The 25,517-nt window shown below is 53.6% G+C and overlaps 2 protein-coding genes across 6 annotated transcripts in view; both read left to right on the top strand.

Moving 5' to 3' along the window:
- Positions 1-10,512, top strand: part of Mlxipl (MLX interacting protein like) — a 33,546-nt gene extending 23,034 nt beyond the window's left edge. For 3 of the 5 annotated variants that reach the window (XM_076840630.2, XM_076840629.2, XM_076840626.2), the window contains exons 3-17: positions 981-1,063; positions 1,277-1,366; positions 1,653-1,697; positions 2,055-2,256; positions 2,368-2,448; positions 5,496-5,665; positions 6,987-7,512; positions 7,723-7,802; positions 7,875-8,025; positions 8,177-8,292; positions 8,382-8,501; positions 8,625-8,752; positions 8,838-8,961; positions 9,478-9,607; positions 9,794-10,512. In XM_076840630.2, the coding sequence (XP_076696745.1) occupies positions 1,325-1,366; positions 1,653-1,697; positions 2,055-2,256; positions 2,368-2,448; positions 5,496-5,665; positions 6,987-7,512; positions 7,723-7,802; positions 7,875-8,025; positions 8,177-8,292; positions 8,382-8,501; positions 8,625-8,752; positions 8,838-8,961; positions 9,478-9,607; positions 9,794-9,912 (2,034 nt within the window). In that variant the 5' untranslated portion in view covers positions 981-1,063; positions 1,277-1,324 and the 3' untranslated portion in view covers positions 9,913-10,512. The remainder of the gene's footprint in view (positions 1-980; positions 1,064-1,276; positions 1,367-1,652; positions 1,698-2,054; positions 2,257-2,367; positions 2,449-5,495; positions 5,666-6,986; positions 7,513-7,722; positions 7,803-7,874; positions 8,026-8,176; positions 8,293-8,381; positions 8,502-8,624; positions 8,753-8,837; positions 8,962-9,477; positions 9,608-9,793) is intronic. The other 2 variants (XM_076840628.2, XM_076840627.2) reach the window with 2 other exon arrangements.
- A 4,684-nt stretch (positions 10,513-15,196) lies between these two features.
- Positions 15,197-24,484, top strand: Tbl2 (transducin beta like 2). The gene is made up of 7 exons (XM_076840631.2): positions 15,197-16,362; positions 18,069-18,190; positions 18,434-18,618; positions 19,439-19,590; positions 19,929-20,055; positions 21,025-21,177; positions 21,367-24,484. Exons 1-7 carry the CDS (start codon positions 16,233-16,235, stop codon positions 21,827-21,829), a joined length of 1,332 nt encoding a protein of 443 aa, XP_076696746.1. The 5' UTR covers positions 15,197-16,232; the 3' UTR covers positions 21,830-24,484.
- The last annotated feature ends 1,033 nt before the right edge of the window (positions 24,485-25,517 follow it).

Here is a 25,517-nt window from a genome sequence, read left to right on the forward strand (position 1 = left end):
GGAGTTGGTGGGGAACTTTTGTGGCAAGTTTTGGGACATCTTATTGAGGGTCCCTAGGCAGCTGGGATATGGAACTGGAGCTGGAAGGGGCAGTGAGAGAGGCTGGGGTGGCACCATAGAGGAGACAGTGCCCAGAGGTGAGGGGGCAGGAGAGCAGAGGGGGGCTCCTGGAGGAGGTGGGCAGTACATACTGAGGTCTGGGGGGATGGATCCAGTGGTGTGGGGCAGATGCTGAGTTTCAGGAGGTGGAGATGAGAGTGAGGTGTGGAAGTGGAGGGACACGTGACAATTTCAGAGCTCGAGAGCAAAGCAAAGGGATGCAAAGACAGAGAATTAGCTGGGAGCTGGGAGCTGGGCGCAGTGGCACATGCCTGTAATCCCAGCAGCTTGGGAGGCTGAGGCAGGAGGATCAAGAATTCAAGACCAGCCTCAGCAACTTAGTGAGGCCCTAAGCAACTCAGGGAGACCCGGTCTCTAAACAAAATATTTTAAAAGGGCTGGGGACATGGCTCAGTGCCCCTGGGTTCAACCCTTAGTACCAAAAAATAGGAAGGGGCTGGAATGTGCTTCTGAGCCAGAGGGAAAGGACCTGGGAGAGGTCAGGATTGGAGACAGAGAGGTGTGGAGGTTGCTGGACAAGGGCTCAGGGAGGTGGCAGGGAGAAAGTGGGCCAGGGCTGGTTTTCTGAGGTGGGAGTGTGCATACCAAGGAGCCAGAGACAGGGGACCCTGCCTGTGACTTGTGGCCTCACAATCTATTCAGCAAACCTTGCCTGTGCCCCTACCAAGCTCCCAAAGAGGGCAAAGAAGATCCCAGAGGGCCAGGGCAAGCAGGAAGGCTTCCTGGAGGCAGCGCTTAATCCAGTCTCAAAGTCCAGGCAGGATTTCACAGGGTGTCACTTGAGGCCCAGTTTGTCCTCCCTCCATCCCCGTGGGGGGAAGAGGGAGCTTAGTGCCCCTCACCTGGCCCCCTTCTCTCAGATGTGGAGCGGAGGAAGAGCCCCGTCTGTGGCTTCGTGACACCCCTGCAGGGGCCAGAGGCTGACGAGCACCGGAAACCCGAGGTAGCTGAGGCTGATGGCCGCCACCCACCTACCCACCTACCCAATCTCTTGTACCAAAATTTTTTTTTAAAAAGCCCTCCCCCCTTCCTCGCGCTGGGTGGGAACGGCTGGCCGGGCGGGCAGGGTTTGGATGAGAGTTGGGAACTTGGCGGCAGGGTGCCGATGTCACGATGTCACCCTTCTCACTGAGCCCTGTCCCCTGACCCTCCCCAGGCTGTCGTCCTGGAGGGGAATTACTGGAAGCGGCGCATCGAGGTGGTGATGCGCGAGTACCACAAGTGGCGCATCTACTACAAGAAGCGGGTCAGTGAGGGACCCAGGGATGGCCCCAGGACTTTCTCCTGGGGTTGCTGGCCACAGACTCTTGGAGAGCCCTGGAGGGGCTCCCCGACCCCTGCTCCCTTCATTCAGACCCAGGCTGACAGCGCCACCGTGTGGCCACATGGTCTCCTTGCAGACTGCCTACTCTGGGTGGCTGCAGCGTGGGGAGCCCCTGGGAGAAACATTGGGATCCCATTGATGGGGTTGGGGACGGGGGAACTAAGGGGAAGAGGCAAGGGATCCAGCGTCCATCTCTGTGTCCCTGCAGCTCCGAAAGTCCAGCAGAGAAGGGGATCTCTTGGCCCCCAAGCAGGTAGGTGCTTGGGAGTCCAGTGGGGACTGGGATCTGCCTGCTTCCACCCGGCTAGCCAGGGCAGATCTGGGGGTGAGGGTGGGTTGCGAGGCGGGGTGCAAGTGGTTCAGGCCAGGAAAAACAGAGATCACAGGAAGAGACCCTTATCTTTTCTGATAAGGGCGTTGGCCATCCTGGTCTGACTCCTGGAGGAAGTTGTTGGAGAGTGATGAGTTGACCTTGGCCTTCCAAGAGGCAAACCTGGTGCCCAGGGAAGGTGAAGTGGTGTATCTCAGAGAGGCCCTCGGCTGGGGGCCACTTCATCCCCAAGCAAGGGCTGACTTGCTTGGCTGGTCAGTGACCACTCCATCTCGCTAGGCGGAAGGTGGGTGGCCGCCGCCAGAGCGATGGTGCGAGCAGCTCTTCTCCAGCGTGGTGCCCGTGCTGCTGGGGGGCCCCGAGGAGGAGACTGGTGGGCGGCAGCTGCTGGACCTGGACTGCTTTTTGTCCGACATCTCCGATACACTCTTCACCATGACACAGCCCAGCCCCTCGCCCCTGCAGCTGCCCCCCGAGGACGGTGAGGGCCTGTGTCCAGGCAGGAGGCAGGGGAGGGTGGCAGGATGGCCAGGGGAAGGGGTGCAGGTGCTCCTGCCCCTCCGCCGCTCCTGATGTCTCTCTGCCCCTCCAGCCTATGTCGGCAATGCTGACATGATCCAGCCAGACCTGACGCCTCTGCAGCCCAGCCTGGATGACTTCATGGAGATCTCAGGTGGGGAAGACCCCTCCCCCAGGTGAGGCAGATGGGCAGGGTCAGTGCAAGGAAAGTCTCAGGGTCACCCTGAGACCCCAGGCCAGTGCAAAGCCCCTCTGGGAGGGCAGATGGTCTGGGTCATTTCTGAAGCATCTTTCTGACCCTCCTTTGTCCAGCTGTGGGATACAGCCAGTGTGGCCTGTCATTAGCACAAGGCCAGATGAAGTTCGGGACCAGGAGAGCAGGGACTTTGAAGCTGCAGGCTCCAGGAGCTCCCAAGAAAGCAATGCATGCCAGACTTTCTCGGAGGGGAAAGGGACCTTGATTTGTTTGGGTCTGTTTATTATTTATATAATGCTTTTAAAAAGTGTTTATTAAAGAACATGTCGAACATACACAAGCAGAGAGAGAGTCGGTCAACAAACCCCACATGGCCTCCATCCCGACCTGCCAGCTCTTGGCCACTGTTTCACCTGGCCACTCTCCCCCTCCTTCTCCTGTAGTATTTTTAGGAAAATTCCAACCATCAGACCTTGCAAAGCATTTTGGAAAGTAGTTTCCCTGCTTCCTCTCCTGACCCAGGGCCATGAAGTCACCATGTCTTAGCATCCTTTTTTAAAATATTTGGTACAGGAGATTGAACTCAAGAACTGACCTACTTGCCCAGCAGTTTTTGACAGGATCTTGCTAAGTTTCTTAGGGCCTTGCTAAATTGCTGAGGCTGTCCTCAAACCTGCAATCCTCCCACCTCGGTCCCCTGCATGGGATTATAGGTGTGTGCCACTGCACCTGGCCCTAGTGTCCTTCCAGAGATAGAGATATGTCTGTATAAGCCAATGTGGACAATTTCTGGTTCTGTTTTCACAGTAGATTCTTCCTCACATTGTTCTCTTCACTGAGCTTATATAGATCTTGCAGACTGCTCCCTATACGCATGCATTTAGGAGCTCCCAAAGCCATTTTGGAGGCTAGACAAACATTAAAGCTCAGGCTGTCTCACTCAAGGCCAGGGGAAAGAGGGAGGGTCCCTGGGATAGAGGTTTAATTTCAGTGACCCCCCCAACTCCTTCCCCACCGGGTCGTGGGCCTGTCACTCAAGAGGAGGAGGCCTATGGGGCGGGGATTAGGGAATGAGGAACCACCCCCACCCCTGCCCCAGCCCTGGGCTGGGTGGGGGCTGCCGGGGGCAGAAGTGGATGGAAGTGCCCTGGGAGCAGACCAGCCTGGGAGGGCGGCAGCCCTGCCTGGGTACCCAAGCACCCACCACAGGTAGGAGCCCAGCTGGGTCCCTCGAGGCTCCCGGTGACACCCAGACAGACTGGGGCTGGGCACCAGCTTCTCTCAGTCCAAGGTAGCAGCTGGGTGGGGGCAATTGTGGGTCATGCCGAGCAGGGCTAGTGTGGCCCTCTCAAGTCTCTGCACCCGGAGGGCAGGGAGCATGGGGGCTCTTGGGCTCATACTCCAGTTGTCCCCAGGAGCCCCTCCCTGCAAGGCTGGACGAGAACCCAGGGAGGGTACAGAACTCCACGGAGACTGGAGGCTAGGCGAGGGCAGGGCACAGGAGGTAGCTAGAGGATGGGGCTCCAGGAAAGGAGGGCAGGCCAGGGAGGGGAACAGAGGTGAGGGAGGGATGGGCTCCATGAGAGGTCAGGGCTGGGAAGTGGCTTTTCTCAAGCTAGGGTGGGAACAGGCATGGGAAGCCTCGGGTAAGAGGGAGACTGTGCCTCAGGAATGCACGGGGCTCGCCGCCCCATGCCTGAGCCTCCATGGGCGCAGTGGGCGGGAGGCTCTGTGTGAGCTGGTTCTAAAGCCCTGGGCCTCAAGTGGCCTGGTAATGAGGCCCATGGTTCCTGGGGAGCCGGGGTGGAGGATCAGTGACCACCACCTGGTCCATCCAGTTCCTCCGTGAAAGGGGGCATCATGAGGAAGCTGCCTTCTAACCAGATGCTGAGAAGACAGATGTGGGCAGAGAGTAGGTAACACTGCTGAGCCTGCTGCCTCAGGGCAGGTCCACAGGGACTCAGGGCTCAGACATGGCCACAGACTGATGCTGACCCCTAGGTTCTATGCCTTCCAGCAAAGCAGAATCACCTAAGACAGACAGACACACAGACACAGACACACACAGACACACACACACACACACACACACACACACGACTCCTGTAGGTTCTGCATCTGATCTCCTGAGAGGGGGCTCCTGGGAAAGAGGCCCGACCAGCTCCCTTAGCCAGGGACCCTGAAGGGAAAGAATGGACAGGGTCCATCCCAGGCCTATAGGGAGCTGCCACGGCAGGGTCAGGTCTGGCAGCCCAAGAAGCCCTGAGAGCTGATACAGACTGCAGGCCAGTCAGGGTCAGAGAAAGGTGCCCGGAAGGGAGCGGGTGGGTGGGTGGCGCCCAGGCCCGGGATGTGGTCAGGCCACAGGCAGCTGCTTCCCAAAACCAGAATAGCCCAGGACTTACACAACCCGCGACCCAAACAATCCGGCTACCCGCCTCCCCAGCCCCTCCAGGCTTCTCAGCGCCCCCTGCTCCTCAGCCCAGGCTGAGACCACACTTTGGGCCCTTTCACCCCGTCACACCCTGCCTCCTCCTCCTGGGCTCTGCTCTTGCAGCCCCACCTGTTGGCTTTCCAAGAAACCTGACCTTCCCTGACCCACTGACCTCCTGACCAGCTCACCCCTAGCTCACCCCTAACTCCTGCCACCCGGGAGCTCCTCCCGGCACCCCACCCTTTGCCCTTTTGGCCCTTGTCTATGCCACCCTTTCCAGACCTCCAGCAGAGTTTGTAAGGGGAGCAGGCAAGGGGATGGGGTGGGAAAGGGGCTCTCCTGGGCCTAGTGGGGGCTCTCTGCGGGACCCTGGGTCCCTGGTCACTCACTCCCCGACCCCTGCTCTATCCACTGGGACCTATCCCGCCCCAGTCTCTGTCTGCTTCCCCCAAGCGAGACAGAAAGTCCTGGTTTCACAACCTCCTTTAGAAGCCCCTCTCCCCCTCCAGCGCCCACCCCACCTCGGCCAGCCTGAGCCCTAACCCTGCCACCCTGTGTGTCCAAATTGCAGATTTCTTCACGAACTACAGACCCCCACAGTTACCCACATCTTCAAACTTCCCAGAGCCCCCCAGCTTCAGCCCCGTGGCTGACTCTGTCTTCAGCAGCGGGATCCTCGGCCCGGAGGCACCCCCAGCCCCCTCCATCATGACCCACCTCCCGGGACACAACCGCCTGCAGGTGAGCTCCCCCCACCCCACCGACCATGCCCAGCTCACCTGAGAGCTGGCTCTGGCTGTGGCCCTGCCCGTGTCCAGGCTGTCTACAGGAACTTCCTGAAATCCAGGTCTTGAGTTGGCCAATCCAGAGAGACTCTGGGAGAGCCATGTAGCAGCACAACTGGACTGGAGTAGGTAGGGGAAGGCCCAGGACATGAGAACCACAGAGCAGGGCACCACCTGGGGCTGGGTTGCTCTGGAGAGCTTTCTGGAAGAGAGCAGGGAGTTCTGAGTCTTTGTGAGCCTCAGGTGTGGACAAAGGAGACTGAGAGAGGGCAAGCCAGGTGGGAGGAACAGTGGGAACCAAAGCACAGAGGCAGGAAGTTCACAGATATGTAGGAAACAGTGAGTCTACCTCTTGGTTCAGAGGTCACACTCCTGTTTCTGTATGAGAAGGCTTTTCCCTCCAATCTCAGATTTTGAGGCGTTATCCTAGTTGGTCACTGAGGGGTCTGTCTCCTCTGCCAGGAGCTCCCTCCTGGAAGGGCTAGTTTTTGCTCACCTCTGCATCTTGGTACCTCGCACAGCCCAGGCACAGGGCACCACTCAGTCAATGTTTGTCCAATGAGTGAACAAGAGAGAGAATGAGTATGTGAATGGATGGGTGTACTGGTGAGTGGACAACTGCATTGTCAATGATGGCGCATGGGTGGGTGAGAACAGGTAGATAAGCGGTTGGTTGGATGGGTGGGCTGGTGGGTGGGTTCATAGACACCACAGATTGATAAATGGGCTGGTGAGTGAATAAATGGCTGGTGAAAATGCAAATGGTGAGTGGATGGCTGGGTGGATTATAGATGGGCTGGTGGGTGAGTAAAGGAAATATGGGTCGCTCGGGTATTAGCCATGACTCCATCCCTAGGAAGATGCTGTTGAGATAGGGAGATGAAGTAGCTCAGAGATGACAGAAGAAATAGGTGGATGGATGGATGGATGGATGGATGGATTGGTGGATGAGCAAGTGGATGGATGGACAAACAATGGATTAGTGGGTTGGTTACCAGATGGGTTGGTGGTTAAGTTAGTAGATGAATGGATTAACTATTTGGCAGATGCATGGGTGGGCAGGGAGACTGATGATCTTGCCTAATTTGTGCATAAATGTAGTCTACTCCTTTTTCCCATTAGATTATAATTTCTGTGTGTGGGATGGGGGTTGTTTTTAAAGGCAGGGATCATTTCTCCCATGTGGCCCTGGCCACAGCTCAACCAGAGCAGGAAGCTGCTTGGGTTGGCTGCAGGGAGCCCTGTCCCCTGCTCTTAGTGTCTGTCTCCCCAACTAGGCTCGGAACAGCTGCCCTGGCTCCTTGGACCCAAGTGCCTTCCTGAGCTCTGACTTCCTCCATCCTGAAGACCCCAAGCCCAAGCTCCCGCCCCCTCCTGCCCCACCACCTCTCCTCCAGTACCCTCCCCCTGCCAAGGTGCCAGGCCTGGAGCCCTGTGCCCCTCCTTCCTTCCCGCCCCTGGCTCCGCCCCCTGCCTTGCTGCAGGAGGAGCCCCTCTTCTCTGCCAGGTTTCCCTTCGCTACAGTCCCCCCTGCCCCAGGAGCATCCCTACTGCCAGCTCCCACAGCTTTCCCACCCATGCAGCCTGCCCCAGGCTCTGCCCCTGCGGCCTTCCCCTTAGACCATCTGCCCTCGGGGTACCCAGAGCCAGCCTTGGGCCCTCACTTCCCAGTGCCTCAGGGTGTGCAGCCCGGAGGCAAGCCCCCCACCCCATCCTCCAGGGGTCGGAAGGCCTGTGGCCCCACCTTGGCCCCTGCCACTGCCAGAAGCAACAACCCCTGCCTCACACAGCTGCTCAGGAGAGGTGAGATGGAGGTGCAGGGCCTGGAGGGAGGGGGTGGGGATGAGGGGGCGACCTTGGGGTGGGGGCTGGGAGAGCCCAGGGCGAGTTCCTTTGAGGGTGGGCTTAGCAGGTGGGCTGTACGTGAAGGGGGTGGGCTTGCAGGAGGGGGGTCTTGAGCCACCGTGGGCTTGGGCCAGCCCCAGCAGCCCTCACGGTCCTGCCTGTGCACAGCCAAGCCTGAGCAAGCCCTGGAACCACCGCTGGCACCACCGCTGGCACCTAGCGCCCTCCTGCGGGCCCCAGGGTCTCCGGTAAGATGGCGGGCACTGGGAGGTGCGGGGAGCCCAGAGACTCTACCCCACTCTCGGCCCTTCTCCACCCAGCAGGAGACCATCTCCGAGTTCCCCTGTGCCTTCTTTCCTCCAAACCCGGTCCCTACACCACCCCGGCCACCTCCAGCCCCGACCACACTGGCCCCTCCCAGGCCCCTGATTGTCCCCAAAGCAGAGCGGCTGTCACCTCCAGCACCTGGCGGTAAAGAGGGTTGCAGGGATTGGGGAATACAGGGGGTGGAGGGAGAAGAAGGATAAAGGAGAACTGTGTCTGGGGCCAGGATGAGAGGAACAAGGCAACGGGACCCTCTTCCCTGTGTGTTGGTCTGTCTGTGGGTCTGTCTCTGACACAGGCAGCGAACGGCGGAGGTCAGGGGAGCTCAACTCCATACCAGCCCCAGGGGCGCTGAGTGTCAGCGTCTCCCCCCCTCAGCCCATCCTCTGCCGGGGCCGTCCTGACAATAACAAGGTGGGCACAATCCCCGGCCCGAGATTGGTTTGCTACCCCAGCCCCTCCCAGGCTCCTTCCTAGGCTCACCCCACTGTCTGCTCCCCAAGACTGAGAACCGGCGCATCACGCACATATCTGCAGAGCAGAAGCGTCGCTTCAATATCAAGTTGGGGTTCGACACCCTGCACGGGCTCGTGGGCACACTGAGTGCCCAGCCCAGTCTCAAGGTGAGCCCCTAGCCACAGGGCCCCTTCCTGGGCAGCTCCCCCAGCAAGACCAGATCCCAGGTCCTCCACACACTCTGGTAGGACGGCCTCCAGCACGGAGGCCCACACTGGTGGCGCCCGCAGGTGAGCAAAGCAACCACACTGCAGAAGACCGCCGAGTACATCCTCATGCTGCAGCAGGAGAGGGCGGCCATGCTGGAGGAGGCCCAGCAGCTGCGGGACGAGATCGAGGAGCTCAACGCCGCCATCAGGTAGGCAGGGGCTGGGCGGGTGGCCGGGGTAAGAGGGACATGTGGCCACTGAACCCCCAGCCCCTCACCCGCTCCACGCCCCTAGCCTGTGCCAGCAGCAGCTGCCCGCCACCGGGGTGCCCATCACACACCAGCGCTTTGACCAGATGCGAGACATGTTCGACGACTACGTCCGGACCCGAACACTGCAGAACTGGAAGTTCTGGGTAGTATCCTCACTTAGACCAGCGGCCTGGAGGAGCAGGGACAGCTGCAACGGAGGGCTACTTGGGCCCTGGGAAGGGGCTGTGGTTCTGCCCCCTGCTTTCAGGCCTTTGGCCAGCAGGATGGCCTGGAGGTGGAGCTAAAAGGGAGACTGAGGAAGGAGCCCTGGGCAAGAGCAGCCAAAGCCCGGCTTTCAGGAAGCGCTGGGGTGTCCTTAAGAACCCAAAGTGGGTGGTGTGACACCTGGAGAAGACTTGGAAGCTACAGGATCAAGGTCTTGACTGAGCCAGGGCAGGGAGCCCAGGGATAGGGGACGGTCCAGCATGAGCAAGGGCTGTGGAAGAGCCAGAGAGCTGGAGCACCATTGGCAGGATGGGAGGAGGCACAGCAGGAGTCCTTGGGGTCAAGGTTAGACAGTTCCGGGTTCTTCTTTCCCCTGGTTTGGGTCAGATGTCAAGGCTCCATGTGAGGTGGTTGGGGCATCATGTGGACCACAGGCCTGCTCCTTGACCCGGGTCCAGTTCAGCGTCCTCATCCGGCCTCTCTTCGAGTCCTTCAATGGGATGGTGTCCACGTCAAGTTTGCACAGCCTCCGCCAGACATCGCTGGCCTGGCTGGACCAGTATTGCTCCCTGCCTGCCCTCCGGCCAAGTGCGTGAGCCCCCACCTGCCCACCCACGGAAGTGTCAGGCCTCAGGGGAGGGGGTTCCACCCTGCTCAGGCCCCGGTCCAACCTGCTTCAACACAGACTAGGGTTTGGGACCCTTCCACCAGGCCCCCTGGATGATCCTCCAGCCACCAGGGTAACTACAGGGAGGTGTCTCTGTCTCTCCTCAGCTGTCCTGAACTCCCTGCGCCAGCTGAGCGCCTCAACCAGCATTCTAACTGATCCCAGCCGTGTGCCCGAGCAAGCCACGCGGGCAGTCACAGAGGGTCCTGTCGGCAGACCACTATAGTCCTGGCAGATGACGCTGAGCTCCAGTGACAACTTGCTGGGCACTCTCCTCCTGTCCCAGGCTCTGACTGGCTCCTTCCCTCAGGGTTGAACGGGACCCAGTTCTCCCATCTCCTAGAGGCCAAGAGGAGGCGTGTCCCTGTCCCTACTGTACCACTGATGTGATGCTGGGCCACTAGCAGCCCCATCTCTGGATTTCTATTTCCATTCAGCAAAATGGGGATAGGGAAGGTTCAGCCACCAGATGACCCCAAGGCAGCTGTGACACTGGGGACCTAAGCTGCCATCTCAGAGAAGGAGGAGGATAGCCCTCTTTCCCTGTCACTTCTGCCTGCTCCTCCACAGGGGCCACCAGCCTCAGTTCCTGAGCAGGGAGACAGATAGGAGGGTCTCCCTCTGCTCCTGCTGCCGAGCTGCAGGGCTGCAGGAGGCTTCCTTTGGGTGAGGCCAGGGGACCTGGTGCCAGGAGAGACCAGGGCGGGGGTAGCCACAGCAGGACAGGCATCTTGTGTGAGTGTGACTGTGTGCGTGTGGGTTTTATAAATAATTCTTGATCAATAAAAGAAAATGCCTGCCTGTGGGATGACGGCCTGACTGTCAACGTGTGTCACTCTGGGTGGTCACCTCTGCTGACAGTGGAAGGTGCCTTTGTAGAGGGCCATGTGGATTGTGAAATGACCTTAGCTTTTACTCTGAGCTAGAAGCTGCTGGAAGGTTTTGGGTGGAGGTGAAACTTCTTTCCAGGAGCTCCTGGGTGCTGAGCTGAGAACAGGAAAAGGCAGGGAAACCCACACCCTGGAAGTCCTCCTCCATAGCCAGCAGAAGGCTCCATGGGCTCCGTGCCTTTGGAGTTGGAAGACAGCAGAGCCAGGACCAAGGAGTGGAAGTGACTTCCCTGCTGTGTGAGGGGACAAGCAGAGGGTGGACAGCTACTTGGTTGGGATGCCCTAGAAGGAACTGGTACTTCAGGTGCAGAGTCGCAGGAGGTGGCTAAGGCCCCCATGCTTCTCCTTCCTTCATTCATACAACAAGCATTGCCCCAGGGACTGTGGTGGGACCAGGCCAGGGCGGTGGCTCTGTGGATTCTGTTCATTGCTGTATCCCTCCTCCTGAAGTTGGCATCCAAGCCCGCAGGTTGGGATCCTTTTACATCTTCTCAGAACTTCTGGAGACATTTTCAGATATAAATAGCAGACAGAGCTTTCTGTGGCCTTTCCCTTTCCCTCATTCATTTGAAAAAGAACACTAATTTGGCCACGGTGGCCATATCAGTGATCCCAGGAGGCTGAGGCAGGAGGAGTGCAAATTCAAGGCCAGCCTGGGCAATTTAGTGAGATCCTCTGTAACTTGGAAAGACCTTGTCTCAAAATAAAATACAAAAAGGGCTGGGGATGTGGCTCCATGGTAAAGTACCCCTGGGTTCAATCCCAGTATCAAAAAGAACAAAAGCAATAATTGTTGAACATTTCTAGCATTTATTATGTGCAAAGCATTCTTTTAAGTGATTTGGGTATTAACTCATTTCATCCTTACTGGTGGGTTGTGAGGATTTCCCAGTAAATCTAAGCTGGGTGTGGCCATGCATGCCTGGAACCTCAGCTGCACTGGAGGCTGAGGCAGGAGGACTGTTCCACCATGCGACCAGCGCACTGGTTTCATTAAAGAGGTTCTTGGCATAAAAGTTAGCTAGCCGAGATAAAAATAAACACACAGACTCAATTACCTTTTTCTATGACCAGGTCCCAGACGGCTCTCACCTCTCTGGCTCACACCTCGAACCACCCGGTAAGGCAGCAAGGATTACTCAGGGCTAGCAGGGGAGAGAGAGAGAGGCAGAGCACGCGCCAGGGAGTGGCCTTTTATTGGGGAACAAGAAATTCAGGGGAGAATTCCATCCAATGAAGGTTGAGGGGGGCAGCACTCCAAGGTCAGGGTCAGTGGTTGGCCTCAGGGTCAGTGGTCAGTCACACCCCCACACGGACAGGCTCTTGCACCAGGAGAGGGTCGGGAAAGCTCCGACACAGTTTAGCCAGAGCGCCTCACACCCAATCCGGGAGTTGCCCAATCACGTGTGAGAATGGCTTCCCACAGGACTGCTTGAGCCCAGGGGCTCCAGGGCAACCTGGACCCCATCTCTTAAAAGAAATGAGTAAATATATACAAAGCATCTATAATGGTGCCTGGTATGTAATACTATGTAAGTTATAACAATATTATTATCTGCATTTTAGAGCTGGGAAACTGAGGCACAGAAGGTTAAGCCACCTGCCCTAGGTGGAATGGTTTGTGAGCCACTCAGTCCTGCTTCAGAGGGGGCTTTGGCCACTCTGCTGTGGGGGTGGTGGGTGTGCCCAGCTTCTGGTGCTCTTTGCTGCTGCGTCCTTCCAGGACATTCTCCCTAAGACATACCTTCCATCCTGCTCAAGATGGCTTCTTCCCTTGAAAGTGTGCTTACACTAGTTGGCTGTCTCCCCTCCTCTCCCATGTGCCCATCGGAACCTGCCCAATTTAGGCTCCCCCTCCTCCTAGAACCCCCCAGCTGGACTCCTGCCTCCACTCTGCTCCCACTGAGCTCATTTCCGACTGAGTCTCTGCTTGAAAAATCCAGGTACGCTTCCGGCTTCCTCTGGGCCCTTGGCTTTCTTGAACCGTTCTCTCTCCAGATGGCTCTTTCTCCCTGACAGTGCCTTCTGGGTTTCTGCTGCCTCTTCCTCAGCCTGTCCTGCCCTGGCTCCCTTTTCCTCTTGCTCTGGGGGAAGCCCCTTCAGCCTCTCTGCTGAGGACCTCCTCCTCCATGTCTATCTCGGCTTCTCCCTAGCGCTATATACAACCACATGGGCCACCCTGACACCTCCTTGCAGATGTTCTCCAGCTCCCTTGAATTTGTGGTGACTTGAGCTGGTCCTCTGTTCTTGGGACAGGAGCCATCACCCAAACTTTCCCACACCCCACTGCCCTGTGCTACCTCTTCCTGAGGCCTGGCCAGTTGACTAAGCCTTTTCCTGTCAGCCATCCCCTGGTCCACAAAACATCACCTTTCCATCTACTCTAGCATTTGCCTTCTGTGTCCCTGCCAGCTGCTTCTCAAACTTACCTGTGCGATCAAATAACTTGGGGTGATCCAGCCTGAACGACTCAGATCAGAATCCCAGGTGTGATGCTTAGACACTGGCAGTTTTGAAAGTGCTTCCAACATTCAGCCAAGGTCAAGAACTCTAATAGAGGCTTTCAGCTGTGAATACCGTGTCGCTGGGGCTCGAATTAGTTCCAATCAGAGGTTTTGTTTTATTTTCTGGTACTGGGGATGGAAGCCAGGATCTCACACAAGCTAGGTAAGTGCTCTGCCGCCGAATTATACTCAGCCAGAGGTTCTTAAACTTTACTGTGCAACAGAATCAACTAGGGAGTTTGTTAAAATACAGATTGCTGGGCCTCACCTCTAAGTTTCCCAGTAGCAGGTCAAGGATGGAGTTTAAGAATGTGCATGCCTGGTACTCCTGGACCACACTTTGAGAACCACTATCTATGTGTTTTGTCTTTTTTAATTTTAATTTGTTACATATGACAACAGAAAGCATTATAATTCATATTACACATATAGAGCACAATTTTTCATATCTCTGATTGTACATGGGAACCACTATTTAAATAATGAGGAATCTGATTACTTTGTCTAACACATACTTGCCCCTGCTGAGGCCAACCTTCTGAGCACATGTTCAAGGTGCAACTTCCCCCAGCCTCCTTTCTCCACAGTCTCCCTCCCTTCACATTACAAGGGGTTATGAGTCTTTTTGGGTTATGAGTCTTTTTGAGTCCTGGGCTGCAGCATCCTGCTTTGCCCTCACAAGGCATTATCCTCCCACAGGGGAGGCAGGCTGAGACTCCTTCCCTACCCAGAATTCCCTCCCTCCCTCTGCCTCACCTCTCCATATGCTGATGCTTGAAGCTACAGCTTGACTGTACAGGTCAGCCAAGGCCCCCTGTCCTTGGCATCCTCTCCCTGATCCACCTAGCTCCCCCAAATCCTACTTTATGTCCATGTCCTGCCTGACTTTGATCTTGGCTTCCAAGTGGGCTACACAGCACATGAGGGTTAGCACAAGGCTTCATGGGAGGAGTGTGGATCTTGGAGCATAGCAGAACTAGGTCTGACTCGGGATTCTCTCCCTGCTTCCCTGTTGACCTGGGGCAAGTTACTTGACCTGATCCTGTTATTTTTTTCCCGAGTCTGATTAAAACTAAATTATTTCATAACATCATCTATTTTTTTGGGGGGGTAGTACTGGGTATCAAACCCAGGGAGGGATTCATGTATGCCAGACATGCACTCTAGCACTGAGCTACATCCACAGCTCTGACATCACCTGTTTTAAAAGCCACTGCTGTGAACGGATTTTGTAGCCTTGCCTGAACTGTACAAAGAGGGCTGCTCTTGCTTTTCTTTGTCCCATATTCATGAATTGCAACAAGTCCCCAGGTTCTCTCCCTACTTGTGCCACCTTGGAAACATCACCCGACTTCATATAGTCTGTCTCCTAATCAGTGGAGACAACGTGGGATTAAAGAAACCCAAAACTGCTGGATCAATAAATGTCCCATGCAATATGCTTTTAAAAGTAAAAGCTTGAAAAAAAAAAAAAAAGTAAAAGCTTGGCCTCTAGATGGTGGCGAAAGATGGTGGTTCATGGCCATGCCTACACTTCTAAATAGCAAGTCAAGGAGGAAAAGCCCCAGGAGACTCTGAACACCCGTCTCCTGGCACTCCCCACCCCACTGCCCACAACTGAGTCAATGTCAGTTTCCTGCAAAGGACAAAAGGGAAGGAAATGAAGCTGCTCCATTTGCCTTCTGACTGGATCTGTTTCCTCACCGAGACTGCGAGACTGCGGCTGTGTCTGTCAGTCAGCCTGTGGTACCCTGTCTCCTTAGAGGGTCCTTATAAATTAAAGCTGCAGGGCTTGGATGATGAGGAAAGGTAGCTCCCTGGTGGAGATGGAAATATTAGAAGCTGGAATACTGATCCTGGTACTTCGATTTGCTCTGGGCTGTGGGGCTGGGAGTCCAGGGAATATGACCATACTGGGAATATCCCCTTTCCAGCCATGCAGGTCTAATCCAAATTCTCTCAATCTTTTTTGTCCTTTTTGGCACAATCTGAAAAAAACCTCTGTAGATTATTGTATCAATGTCAAGTTCCTGGTTGTGATCTTCTACTACAGTTTTGCGAAATGTTACTATTGGATGAAACTGAGTGGAAATGTCCTTGGGACCTCTTCATTTTTTCAACTACCTGTTGATTCTATAATAATAATAATTATAAGTATTATTATTATATTTTGATTAAGAAGCTTTCAGAGGCTGGGGTGCTCAGTGCTTGTCTAGCATATGTGAGGCCCTGGGTTCAATCCCCAACACTGTAAAAAATAAAATCTGCTTTTCAACTTCCTTTCCTTCCCCAGGCCATCCCCAGCCCAGGCTCTTTTCAACTCCTCATATCCTTGCAGCTACTTCCGGGTTTCTGTCTTTTTGTCTTTACACATCCAGAGAATCCAGACATGGATTTTGCCCCACTGCCTCCTGTGATCCCGCATGCTGGATGGAGCTGGCAGTTGAGGCCTTGAAGACTTTCGGACCTTGTCTGCCATCTTTTTATCGTGTTCATGCCCTGCCTCTCTACAACATCCCTGTTCTTCAGGTCTTTGCTAGGATGCTCCCCCCTCCGATGCCAGGACTACCCTTCTGCCCCTTCAGTAACAGCAAGAGCCCATCTAACTTTCACCTGTTGCTAAGAAGACTCTCCCACGGGTCAAATGCGAATAAAGCCCCTGCTCTGCTTCCTTGAAAGGATCCAGTGTGGCAAGGTCAGAATAAGCCTTTAATAAACTGTTATCAGCAAGTTACTCAAGATAGAAATGACGAGGACCTTCTGATCTCACTACCTGCACCCTCAGCGTCTGCACGACCTCCGCAGTCAGACACCCGCGGATCACCAGGGCCCGCCCTCAGACACGCCCACATCTGGCACCGCCTCGCAAGAAGGGCCCAAGGCCAGGCCCCGCCCTTCGATTGGGCGAGCTAATGATAGGCCACGCCCCTCGAGGTGCCCTCCAACCGCCTAGAGGAAGGGGCTCCAGGCCCTCCAACGGCTAGACCCCGCCCCTCAAAAGCTTTCAACGGGCAGGCCCCGCCCCTCCGGGAACCGCCAACCGCCAGGCCCCTCCCCTCGAGGCGCGCTAACGGCCAGGCCCCGCCCCCGCGTGCGCGGAGACGTGCGGGCGCCAGCGTAGTAGGCGGCTGAGGTGGCAGCGTGCGGGTGTCATGGAGCTGCCTCAGATGCCGGAGCTGATGGGGCTGTCTCTGTTGGTCGGACTGCTGGCCCTGATGGCCACGGCGGCGGTAGCGCGGGGGTGGCTGCGCGCCGAGGAGGAGAGGGGCGGCCGGCCGGTCCGTAAGTAGGGCCGGGGCGGGGAGGGGCCGCGCGCCCGGTGTCCGCGTGGGGCGGCCGGCGGCTTGGGCCGGCGCAGGCCGGGGATCCTAGGCCTCAGTTTCTCCCGTGGTAAAGTGAACCTCCTCCCAGAGGCCGGGCGCCGCGTCGGCGGGCCGGCCGCACCCCAGGGCAGGGGGCTTGTTGGGACCAGGGCCCTGTGCCGCGGCCCTCTGGCAGGACAAGGCCACGCTGCTTTGGTCGCCCGGGTCGCCAGGAGAGCTGCAAACTCTGGAGCGTGCTGTGCGGGGCGGTGGGGGCGGGGGACGGGGAGCGGGCGTTCGTTCTTAAGCACTCTCTATTAGTTTTGCGACCTACGGCAACGTGGATCGGGCTGGTAGACTTGGGATCTTTTCCTTTAATGAGTCCAGTAAGGAATTGTATCCAGTCGGGCGCGGTGGCGCACTCCTGCAATCCCAGCGACTTGGGAGGCTGAAGCAGAAGGATCTCAAGTTCAAAGCTAACCTCAGCAGTTTGGCGAGGCCCTAAGCACCTCAGCGAAGCCCTGTCTCAAAATTTAAAAAAAAAAAAAGTGCATCTAAAAATGTACATCTAAAATGTAAATATGTAAATATAAATACCCTAAGAATGCACGCGAAAAAAAATTGTGTAATAAATGCCACAAAAGAGGTCAGTACTGGAAAACAGAAAAAAAAAAAAGAGGGAGAATGGCCAGCCCTGCTTTTCTGGAGGGGGTGGTAGTCAATGATATCTTTGCTGAGAGTAGGAAACCCAGGAGAGGGCTAGGGGTTCTTCTGTTATCTCTTTTGATGCTGGGATGGAGCCCAAGGCAAGCACTCTGCAACTGAGCTACAGCCCCAGCCAGTGGTGTGGGGTTCTGAAGGATAGTTGTGTAGGAAGAGTTTGCCAGGAGGCTAAGAATGGCAGGCATTCCTTCCAATGGCAAAACTCATAAAGGCAGCGAATTCCAAAACAGCATTTGTTGTGCTCAAAGGTCAGGTGGGGCTTATTAGACAAGGCTGGAAAGGTAAGCAGAGCCAGATTGTGACCATCTTTGTGTGCAAGGCTTGGGAGGTATGTTTCCTGTAGGAATGGGGGGACATCTGCCACCATCTAGCTTTGTGCCTAGCCTGATTCTCTAACATATTATGTAAAACTGACTGGCACCATTCCTGGCACAGGGTAGATAGATGCTTAAGACATGTTAATCTTTCTGAGTTCTTTCTGAGATTTCCTTGGATCTTTAATGCATGTGTTGGGTGCTCTTGGCTTGTCATCTAGTTCTCCTAGTCTCTCTTTAAGCCCAGATCAGTTAAGTCACTAATCCAAGATTCAAGCCTCCAGATTTGGTTTTGCACATTATTTCCTGTATAGGAATAATCTGGCCAAGAATCCACACTACACTGGCTGTGCTATGAGCCCACTCAGCTATTTCAGCCCAGAGAGGGTGCCTTGGTGCCTTTTCTAATTTGCACTGAAGTGCTCTATGAACTAAAAGCAAGTAGCCTTCTCAAGGTCACTCAGTGGTAGACACAGAATCCACACCCAGGTCTAATTCCAAAGCCTTTGTTTTTGCCCGTTTCACATATAATATTTCTCTCTTCTCGAGGACAAGAGCCATATCTGGTCCTCTCTTGCTGCTCTTCTCAGTGCCTAGTCAGTTTAAGTGCTTTCAGATGAGTGAATGATGACTTGAGCCTTCCTAATAGGCCAGAAAGCAAATGGAACCAAGAAGTCAGGATCCAAGAAGCTGAAACAGAGTCAGCGGATTCGCAAGGAGAAGCCTCAGCAACATAGCTTCACTCACCGTCTCCTGGCTGCAGCGCTGAAGGTACATGAGTACTCATGGGTGCCCACACAGTGCCCACACACGAAGACTCAGACCCTTGCAGACTTTTTCCTTTGTACTGATCAATGCACATTGCAGGCCTCTCTTCCTCTGAAAAATCATTAAGCATGTCTCATCTTAGCCTTTCTTATTCCAGCAATAGGGGTCCATAGTCATGGCTCCAGGTTAGGCTTCCTTGTTCCTCTGGGAGGCTCCCATTCACACTTACTCCAACCCGTCCCCTAGAGCCACAGCGGAAACATATCTTGCATGGACTTTAGCAGCAATGGCAAGTATCTGGCCACCTGTGCAGATGATCGCACAGTCCGCATCTGGAGCACCAAGGACTTCCTCCAGCGGGAGCACCGCAGCATGAGAGCCAACGTGGAGTTGGATCACGCCACCTTGGTGCGCTTCAGCCCTGACTGCAGGTGGGACAGGATGGGACCTCAGGTTTGCGTAGAAGTCTCACCCCAGGCTTATAGCTTTCCCATATCTGGTGGGAGTAGTGAAAGGGACTCAGGGTCTCCGTGGGGTGGCAGAAAGAGAGCATCCAGATAGTTTGGGCACTGCCTGGGCTTCCTGGAGGGCTATGTTGTTACATAGCTTGGAAGCAGAGTAGGGGAAATAATTCCATCCAGCAAATGCCAAAACCTGGCTTCTAGTCGAGTCTTGGAAGCTCTCAGAGAAATTAAAGGAAGGCAAAGCTGTGAGATTCCTGTACTGGGGATTGAGCTTGGGGTGCTCTTCCACTGAGCTACGTTCCCAACCCTTTTATTTATTTATTTTGACATTAGGTCTTGCAAAGTTGCCCAGGCTGGTCTTAAGCTTGAGATCTTCCTCCTTCAGCCTCCCAAGTAGCTGGAATTATAGGTTTTGCCACCATGGCCAGCTTTTGAATAGTTTTTGCGTCGTCTTCTTCTTCTTCTTCTTTTTTTTTTTTTTTTGTACTGGCAATTAAGGGGCACTTACCACTGAGTCACATTCCCAGCCTTTCTTTGTTTTATTTCAAGACAAAGTCTTACTAAGTCCATAGGCCTTGCTGAGTTGCTGAGGTTGGTCTCAGCCTCCCATGTTGCTGGGAATACTGGTGTTGTACCACCATGTCTGGCTTCAGATTTTGAAACAGGGGTTACATTATAAGGCTAGACTTACAAGGCACGAGGGGAGATCTTGAGTTTCCCCAGGGCCTGGAACACATAGGCTTCTGGGTCCAGATGAGGGAGAGACTTATGTGTTATCTGTCTCTAGAGCCTTCATTGTTTGGCTGGCCAATGGGGACACTCTCCGTGTCTTCAAGATGACCAAGAGAGAAGATGGGGGATTTACCTTCACAGCCACCCCAGAGGACTTCCCTAAAAAGCACAAGGCACCTGTCATCAACATTGGCATTGCTGACACAGGTAAAAGGCGTTCAGAGGTGGAACTTGCCCAAGGCATGAAAAACTAAAATGTCCACAGTTATATTTGCTGAATGACTTAATGCTGCCTGGGAGTTTTGTCAGTCTCAGTGTGACCAAGGAGCTCTGACTCCAAGCAGCCAGGTTCTGTGCTCCCCTTTAGTCCTGAGAGTCACAGCAAGGGGGCAGGGAAGAGCTGTACAGGTCTTGCCTGTGGCCACCCTTGGCCTGGGAGGGGAACGTTGATGGTTTGGGCAGCAGAGGCTTTTAAAATGTCTCTTGGAGAATGACAGTTGGATCAGATCATTGACTTCAGCTCATGTCATTCCCCTCCCCCTCAGGGAAGTTCATCATGACAGCCTCCAGTGACACAACTGTCCTCATCTGGAATCTGAAAGGTCAGGTTCTGTCTACCATCAACACCAACCAGATGAACAATACCTATGCTGTTATATCCCCTTGCAGCAGGTGAGCCTGGGAAGGGCCAAGGCATCTAGGTGGGAGAGGTTGAGACAAGTCAGGTACAACACAGAGAGCTGGCTTTGTATTGGGGGAGAGCACACAGGGAGGAGTCGGAAATCTGGGTGCAAGTCTCCCAATGTTGCCGTGGTATATGAGATTTCATGTAAGCCACCACTGTCCTTAATTTGTGTTTCTTCATCTCTTGAGTTTAAAGGGCAGAGTGAGGACTCTACATATCTTAAAGCAAGCTGTGAGGATAAACTGAAGTCATGTATACAAAAACACTTTTTTAAAAATGTTTTTTGTTGGTGCATTATAATTATACATAATGGTGGAATTTGTTGGTATACATTAGTACATGCAAGCCATCTAATTTGGTCAAAATCATTCAAAAAAACACTTTTAAAAGGTACTTTGTGCTGTGTGCAGTGGTGCATGCCTGAAATGACAGTGACTGAGGAGGCTGAGACAGGTTCACAAGTTCAAGGCCAGCCTCAGCAATTTAGCGAGGCCCTAAGCAACTTGGTAAAACTCCGTCTCAGTAAAAAAATAGAGGGCTGTGCATGTAGCTCAGTGGTAAATTGTTCCTGTTTTTTTTTTTTTTTTTTTAAAGATGGTGCTGTACTCAGTGGCTTGGGAGGCTGAGGCAGAGGGATCTCAAGTTCAAAGCCAGCCTCAGCAACTTAGCGAGGCGCTAAGCAACTCAGTGAGACTCTGTCTCTAAATTTAAAAATATCTTAAAAAGACTAGCATGTGGCTCAGTGGTTAAGTACCCCTGGATTCAGTTTCCAGTACAAAAAAAGTTATTTGTGCCTAGGCGGGGGTGTAGAGGGCTTGTCCAGCATGCACAGACCCTGGGTTCTATCCCCAGCACCACAGAAAAATTAAAAAGTATCCTCAGAAAAGCTATATAAGGGGTTTGCAGGAACACGGTGCCTATAAAATTGTTTCAAAGGAACCTGGGTTGTGTGGTAGGTTTGTGGCCTCGTGTGGCTTCACCCCAGATGTGAAGGTCTGGGAAGTCTGCTTTGGAAAGAAGGGGGACTTCCAGGAGGTTGTGCGAGCCTTTGAACTGAAGGGCCACACTGCAGCTGTCCACTCCTTCGCTTTCTCCAACGACTCGCGGAGGTGAGTGAGTGAATGTGCCCTCAGTGGCGTCTTAGCAGTGGCTCCTGGCAGCCAAAGCCCTCCCACCTGCCTGAGCTGCGGCTCTGAAGGGAAAGCAGACTTGCCTTCCTAGCTGAGGTCCCTCGGGCTCCCCAGGGGCCTCCCCGCCAGAGGGAGCTGGGGCTCAAGCTGTGATTTCCCATGTTACAGGATGGCCTCTGTCTCCAAGGATGGTACATGGAAACTGTGGGATACAGATGTGGAATACAAGAAGCAGCAGGATCCCTACCTGCTGAGAACAGGACGCTTTGAAGAGGCTAGCACCATGCAGTGCCGCCTGGCTCTCTCCCCTGACACCCACGTCTTGGCCTTGGCCAGCGGCACTAGTATTCATCTCTACAATACCCGACGGGGCGAGAAGGAGGAATGCTTTGAGCAGGTCCATGGGGAGTATATCACGGACTTATCCTTCGACATCACTGGCCGCTTTCTGGCCTCCTGTGGGGATCGGGCGGTGCGGCTTTTCCACAATACCCCTGGCCACCGGGCAGTGGTGGAGGAGATGCAGGGCCTCCTGAAGCGGGCCTCCACCGAGAGCACTCGCCAGAGGCTGCAGCAGCAGCTAACCCAGGCCCAGGAGGCCCTGAGGAGCCTGGGAGCCCTGAAGAAGTGACTGGCTCAGGAAGGGTCTGGCCGGCTTCCCCACTACTTCCACTTTGATTCCCAGGTGCTCCTGGGTGGAAACCTTCCAAAGGAGGTCTTGGTGTTCTTGCTGGCGGCCCCTCTTTTTCCCATTGAAACTGCTCTTGTCTACTTGGATCTCTCTCTCTTCTTACTGGTTTTGACTCCTGGACTGAAGAGCAAGGTGCTTTTCTTTCTCCCAGGCCCAAGGGGTGGAATCTCTCTTCACCCAGCACCAAGGAAAGTGGTCTTTGACCTTGTGGCAGCATACTCTGACACCCAGGAAGTTTGTAAACGTAGAGATGAACCCCAGGAATGTTGCAGCACTATTATGGGGTGAGCTGAGCTGTGTTCTGAGCCCCAGGAAGATGAGCCTTCACCTGGGCCAGGTTACCAGCTTCATCGAGAAATAATGAAGGTGCTGCTTTCTGGGCTTTGGTTTTCTTATTTGTAAAATGCAGAGTAATGCTCTCTGTTGCCTCCTTGCAAACATGAGGCTAAGGAAGTATAAGTTCCCTACATTTGGAAGAAAAGTGAAAAAGAATAATATTGTCGGATATCATTAACTGTTCAGTAAAAGTGGGACTCAAAAGAGTGTGGTTTGAAACCAAATTAGAAACATTCCTGTGGAGCAAAGTTTTACGGGACTTGGTCATACATTTGGAGTCTGGTTCAGTTTCATGTTGTGTGGAAGAGCGGTCTGATCCTGGGCAGGGCTGTGCCACTCTGGAGAAGTCACATCCTATCCCGTCTGAGGAGACCTCTTTTCAGGTCATCACATGTTTGAGTGCCTCCTCTGGCCAGCCTGGCTAGGTACAGAGGATAAATATGACTGAGGTCAGGGAACTAAGAGACATGTCTATAAGAGCTGCTTTTTAATTCATGGCTACAGTAGACTGTTGTAAAAGTCAAGGCGAGAGAGAGAGAGAGAACTGAGCCATGACAGAGGTGACTGGTATGAGGGTGAATGAATAGATTGATAAGAAATTGGGTCTTTCAAAGTTTGAATCTGGGGGGCATAAGGACTGCTTGCATATGGGAAGTGAGGGAGATTAGGAATCTAGGCACAATGTCTTCATACAGAATCAGTCTTGATCTCTTAAAACCAGGGCGTCCGGTGGTCCCAGTGTTCCAGATGTTAGAACAGGTCACAACCTCAAAGTTGTCCTTGACTGCTCCCTTTTCATTACCACCTCCCACCGCACTGCTCCATCCACCCTTAAGGAAGTTCCTTGACATGCTCAGTCTGCTGCCTCTCTCCATCTTTTCTGTTACCATCCTGGTCCTAGCCACTGTCACCTATTGGACCTCATAGTACAGCTTGCAATTGGTTTCCCAGTTGGGTTCCCTGCTTCCTCTGTTGCCTCAGTCACCTTTCTACCCAGCAGAGTGATCTTCTGAAAATGTAAAGCAGACCACCTTACTCGCTGGTTAAAACCCTTCAAAAGCTTCCCCTTGCTTTTTGAACAAAATCCTAAAATTCTCACCACGAAGCCATGTGACCTGGCCCCTTCCTTCTCTGTGATCTTTCTTTACCGCTCTCAGCCACCCGGTCTTGCTGTTCTTGAATGAGCTGAACTGTCTGTAGTGGCCGGCGCCTCCTGCCTGTGCTGGTCCCTCTGCGTGGAAGCGTCTTTCTTTCATGTTGGCAGACTTGTCATGCTTGTCATAATTCAGTTCTTGTTTTCTTTTGCCTCCCAGAGAATCCCCCTCCCTGACTACCCCATCTGAAGTAGCCCTTTCCACCAATCATATCACATCCGTCACTTTAGCTTAGTTTCTTTGTTCTCTGTTACTTGATGCTATCTGAAATTATCTTGTTTGGATATTTGTTTGCTTCAGGGGTTTCCATTTCAGTTCTTTTGGATGTCAAATAACCAACATGTCAGTGTCTGAGGCCAGTCCTCTGGGTTTGAGACAATAGGAAATGGTGGAGGCTGCAGGGAGCTGAGGGCATGCGCCCTGGTTGTGGGGCAGCAGGTGACTACTACCTATTATTGTTGAAGGATCTAGCACATGTTGCCTGTTTCAGAGAAGCTAGGCTTTGGCAATATACTAAAAAATAAAAACACAAAAATTAAGAACTGTATGGACCACACAAAACACTGAGGTATCCAGATGCAGGCCACTTGTCTCTCGTCAGCGTGTGGACTGTAGGACCCACTGTAGGACCCACTGCAGTGTGAACTGCACAGGATCAAAATCCTTGTCTGTCTTCTTTGTTGTGGGTCCTGAGCACAGTAGCTAGGACTAAGTAAGCCTTCAATAAATGTTGCACTCAGAATAGGGGCAACTGGTGGGTGGACACCTTGGTATATTTCTTGTACTTCCAATAATATGTGTGGTTTTATGCTCCTGATAACAGACTTCTGACTCATAATACTGTGCACATGGGGCTGGTGAATATTTACTTTTGACTGCCAGAAGATTGAGACTTAAAAAACTCTTTGCACACCTGTTTTGAGAAGCAACTCTGGCATTACTCCCATAGTACACCCAAGAGGAAGTGACCGTAGAATGTTGAGTTACTGAAGTCAGAAGTCTTCAGCTCCCGTTTCTGCTGGGGCCTGAAGCAGGTAGATCACTTGACCTCTGGGTTTGTTTTTTCATCTGTAAAATGGGAATAAATCCTATCATGTCCACTTGCCATGTCGTGAGTTTCTAATGAGTGAAAACACTACAAAAGGTCAAACTTTCTGGGGCCAGACAGCTCCACTGAGTAAAGATGCAGCTGCTTCTCTTGCAACCAGGAAGTGTCTGGATCTTAGAGAGGAGGCTGCCCAGTTGCAGTTTAGCAAGACTTGGGTGCAGGCAGCATTACTATTTTTAAATTACTATTTTAACTTCGGTGGGTTCTAATTTTTTCAAAATAAAAATATATATTTTTTTGAAGTTGGACACAATACCTTTATTTTTATGTGGTGCTGAGGATGGAACCCAAGGTCCCGCACATGTGAGGTGAGTGCTCTACCCCTGAGCCATAACCCCAGCCCCTGGAAAATATTTTAAATGACTGATAAAATCATCAAAATTGAATAAAACAAGCACACAGTTGAAGGCCTATTGATAGTCTTGGTAAATTTCTGTTCAGGTAATGAGAGCCCTGTGGGTGTTTACAGGACCATGATCCTCCTAAGAGATAAAGGGGCGAGGGAACCACTGAGGTTGGGCCTTCAAGTATTTAATGAGAACCTGCGTCAGCAGGGCTCTGTTCTCTGTGCTAGAAATAATTAGTGAACAAGCCACGTTGCCACCTTGATGGAGCTACTCCAAAGACAAAAGTGTCTGAAAGGGTGACGAATGCTCTGAAGAAAAATGGGAAAGGGGACAGAAACAAGTGTGGGTCTGGAAGCCCAGGGAGCGCTGCATGGAGAAGACCTTAAGGTGGCCTGAGCCAGCTTTTTACCACTGTGACAAAAACCTGAAAAAATAGAAGAGGAAGGATGATTTTGTCTCCTGGTTCAGAGGTTTTAGTTCATGGCTTGTGGGCTCCATTGCTACCGGCCTGTGTGGGGCAGAGGGCCTGTAGGGCAGAGTGTCCTGGTTGAGGGGTGTGATGGAGCAGAGCCAGCTTGTGGCAGCTGGGAAGTGAGCCGAGCTGGGGCAAGACAGTCCCTGAAGGCAACTCCCACCAAGGACCCACTCTTCATGAGTCCGCTCTTCATGGATTCTGTGACTCC

This window comes from Callospermophilus lateralis, chromosome 19 (assembly GCF_048772815.1).
Source record: "Callospermophilus lateralis isolate mCalLat2 chromosome 19, mCalLat2.hap1, whole genome shotgun sequence".
Taxonomy (NCBI): domain Eukaryota; kingdom Metazoa; phylum Chordata; class Mammalia; order Rodentia; family Sciuridae; genus Callospermophilus; species Callospermophilus lateralis.

Bases quoted from the DNA above. Each gene is read 5' to 3' on its own strand.
- Tbl2 (XM_076840631.2), top strand. From the start codon at position 16,233: ATGGAGCTGCCTCAGATGCCGGAGCTGATGGGGCTGTCTCTGTTGGTC. The intron at 19,591-19,928 runs GTAAAAGGCGTT...CCTCCCCCTCAG, and splicing joins CATTGGCATTGCTGACACAG to GGAAGTTCATCATGACAGCC. The intron at 21,178-21,366 runs GTGAGTGAGTGA...CCCATGTTACAG, and splicing joins TTCTCCAACGACTCGCGGAG to GATGGCCTCTGTCTCCAAGG.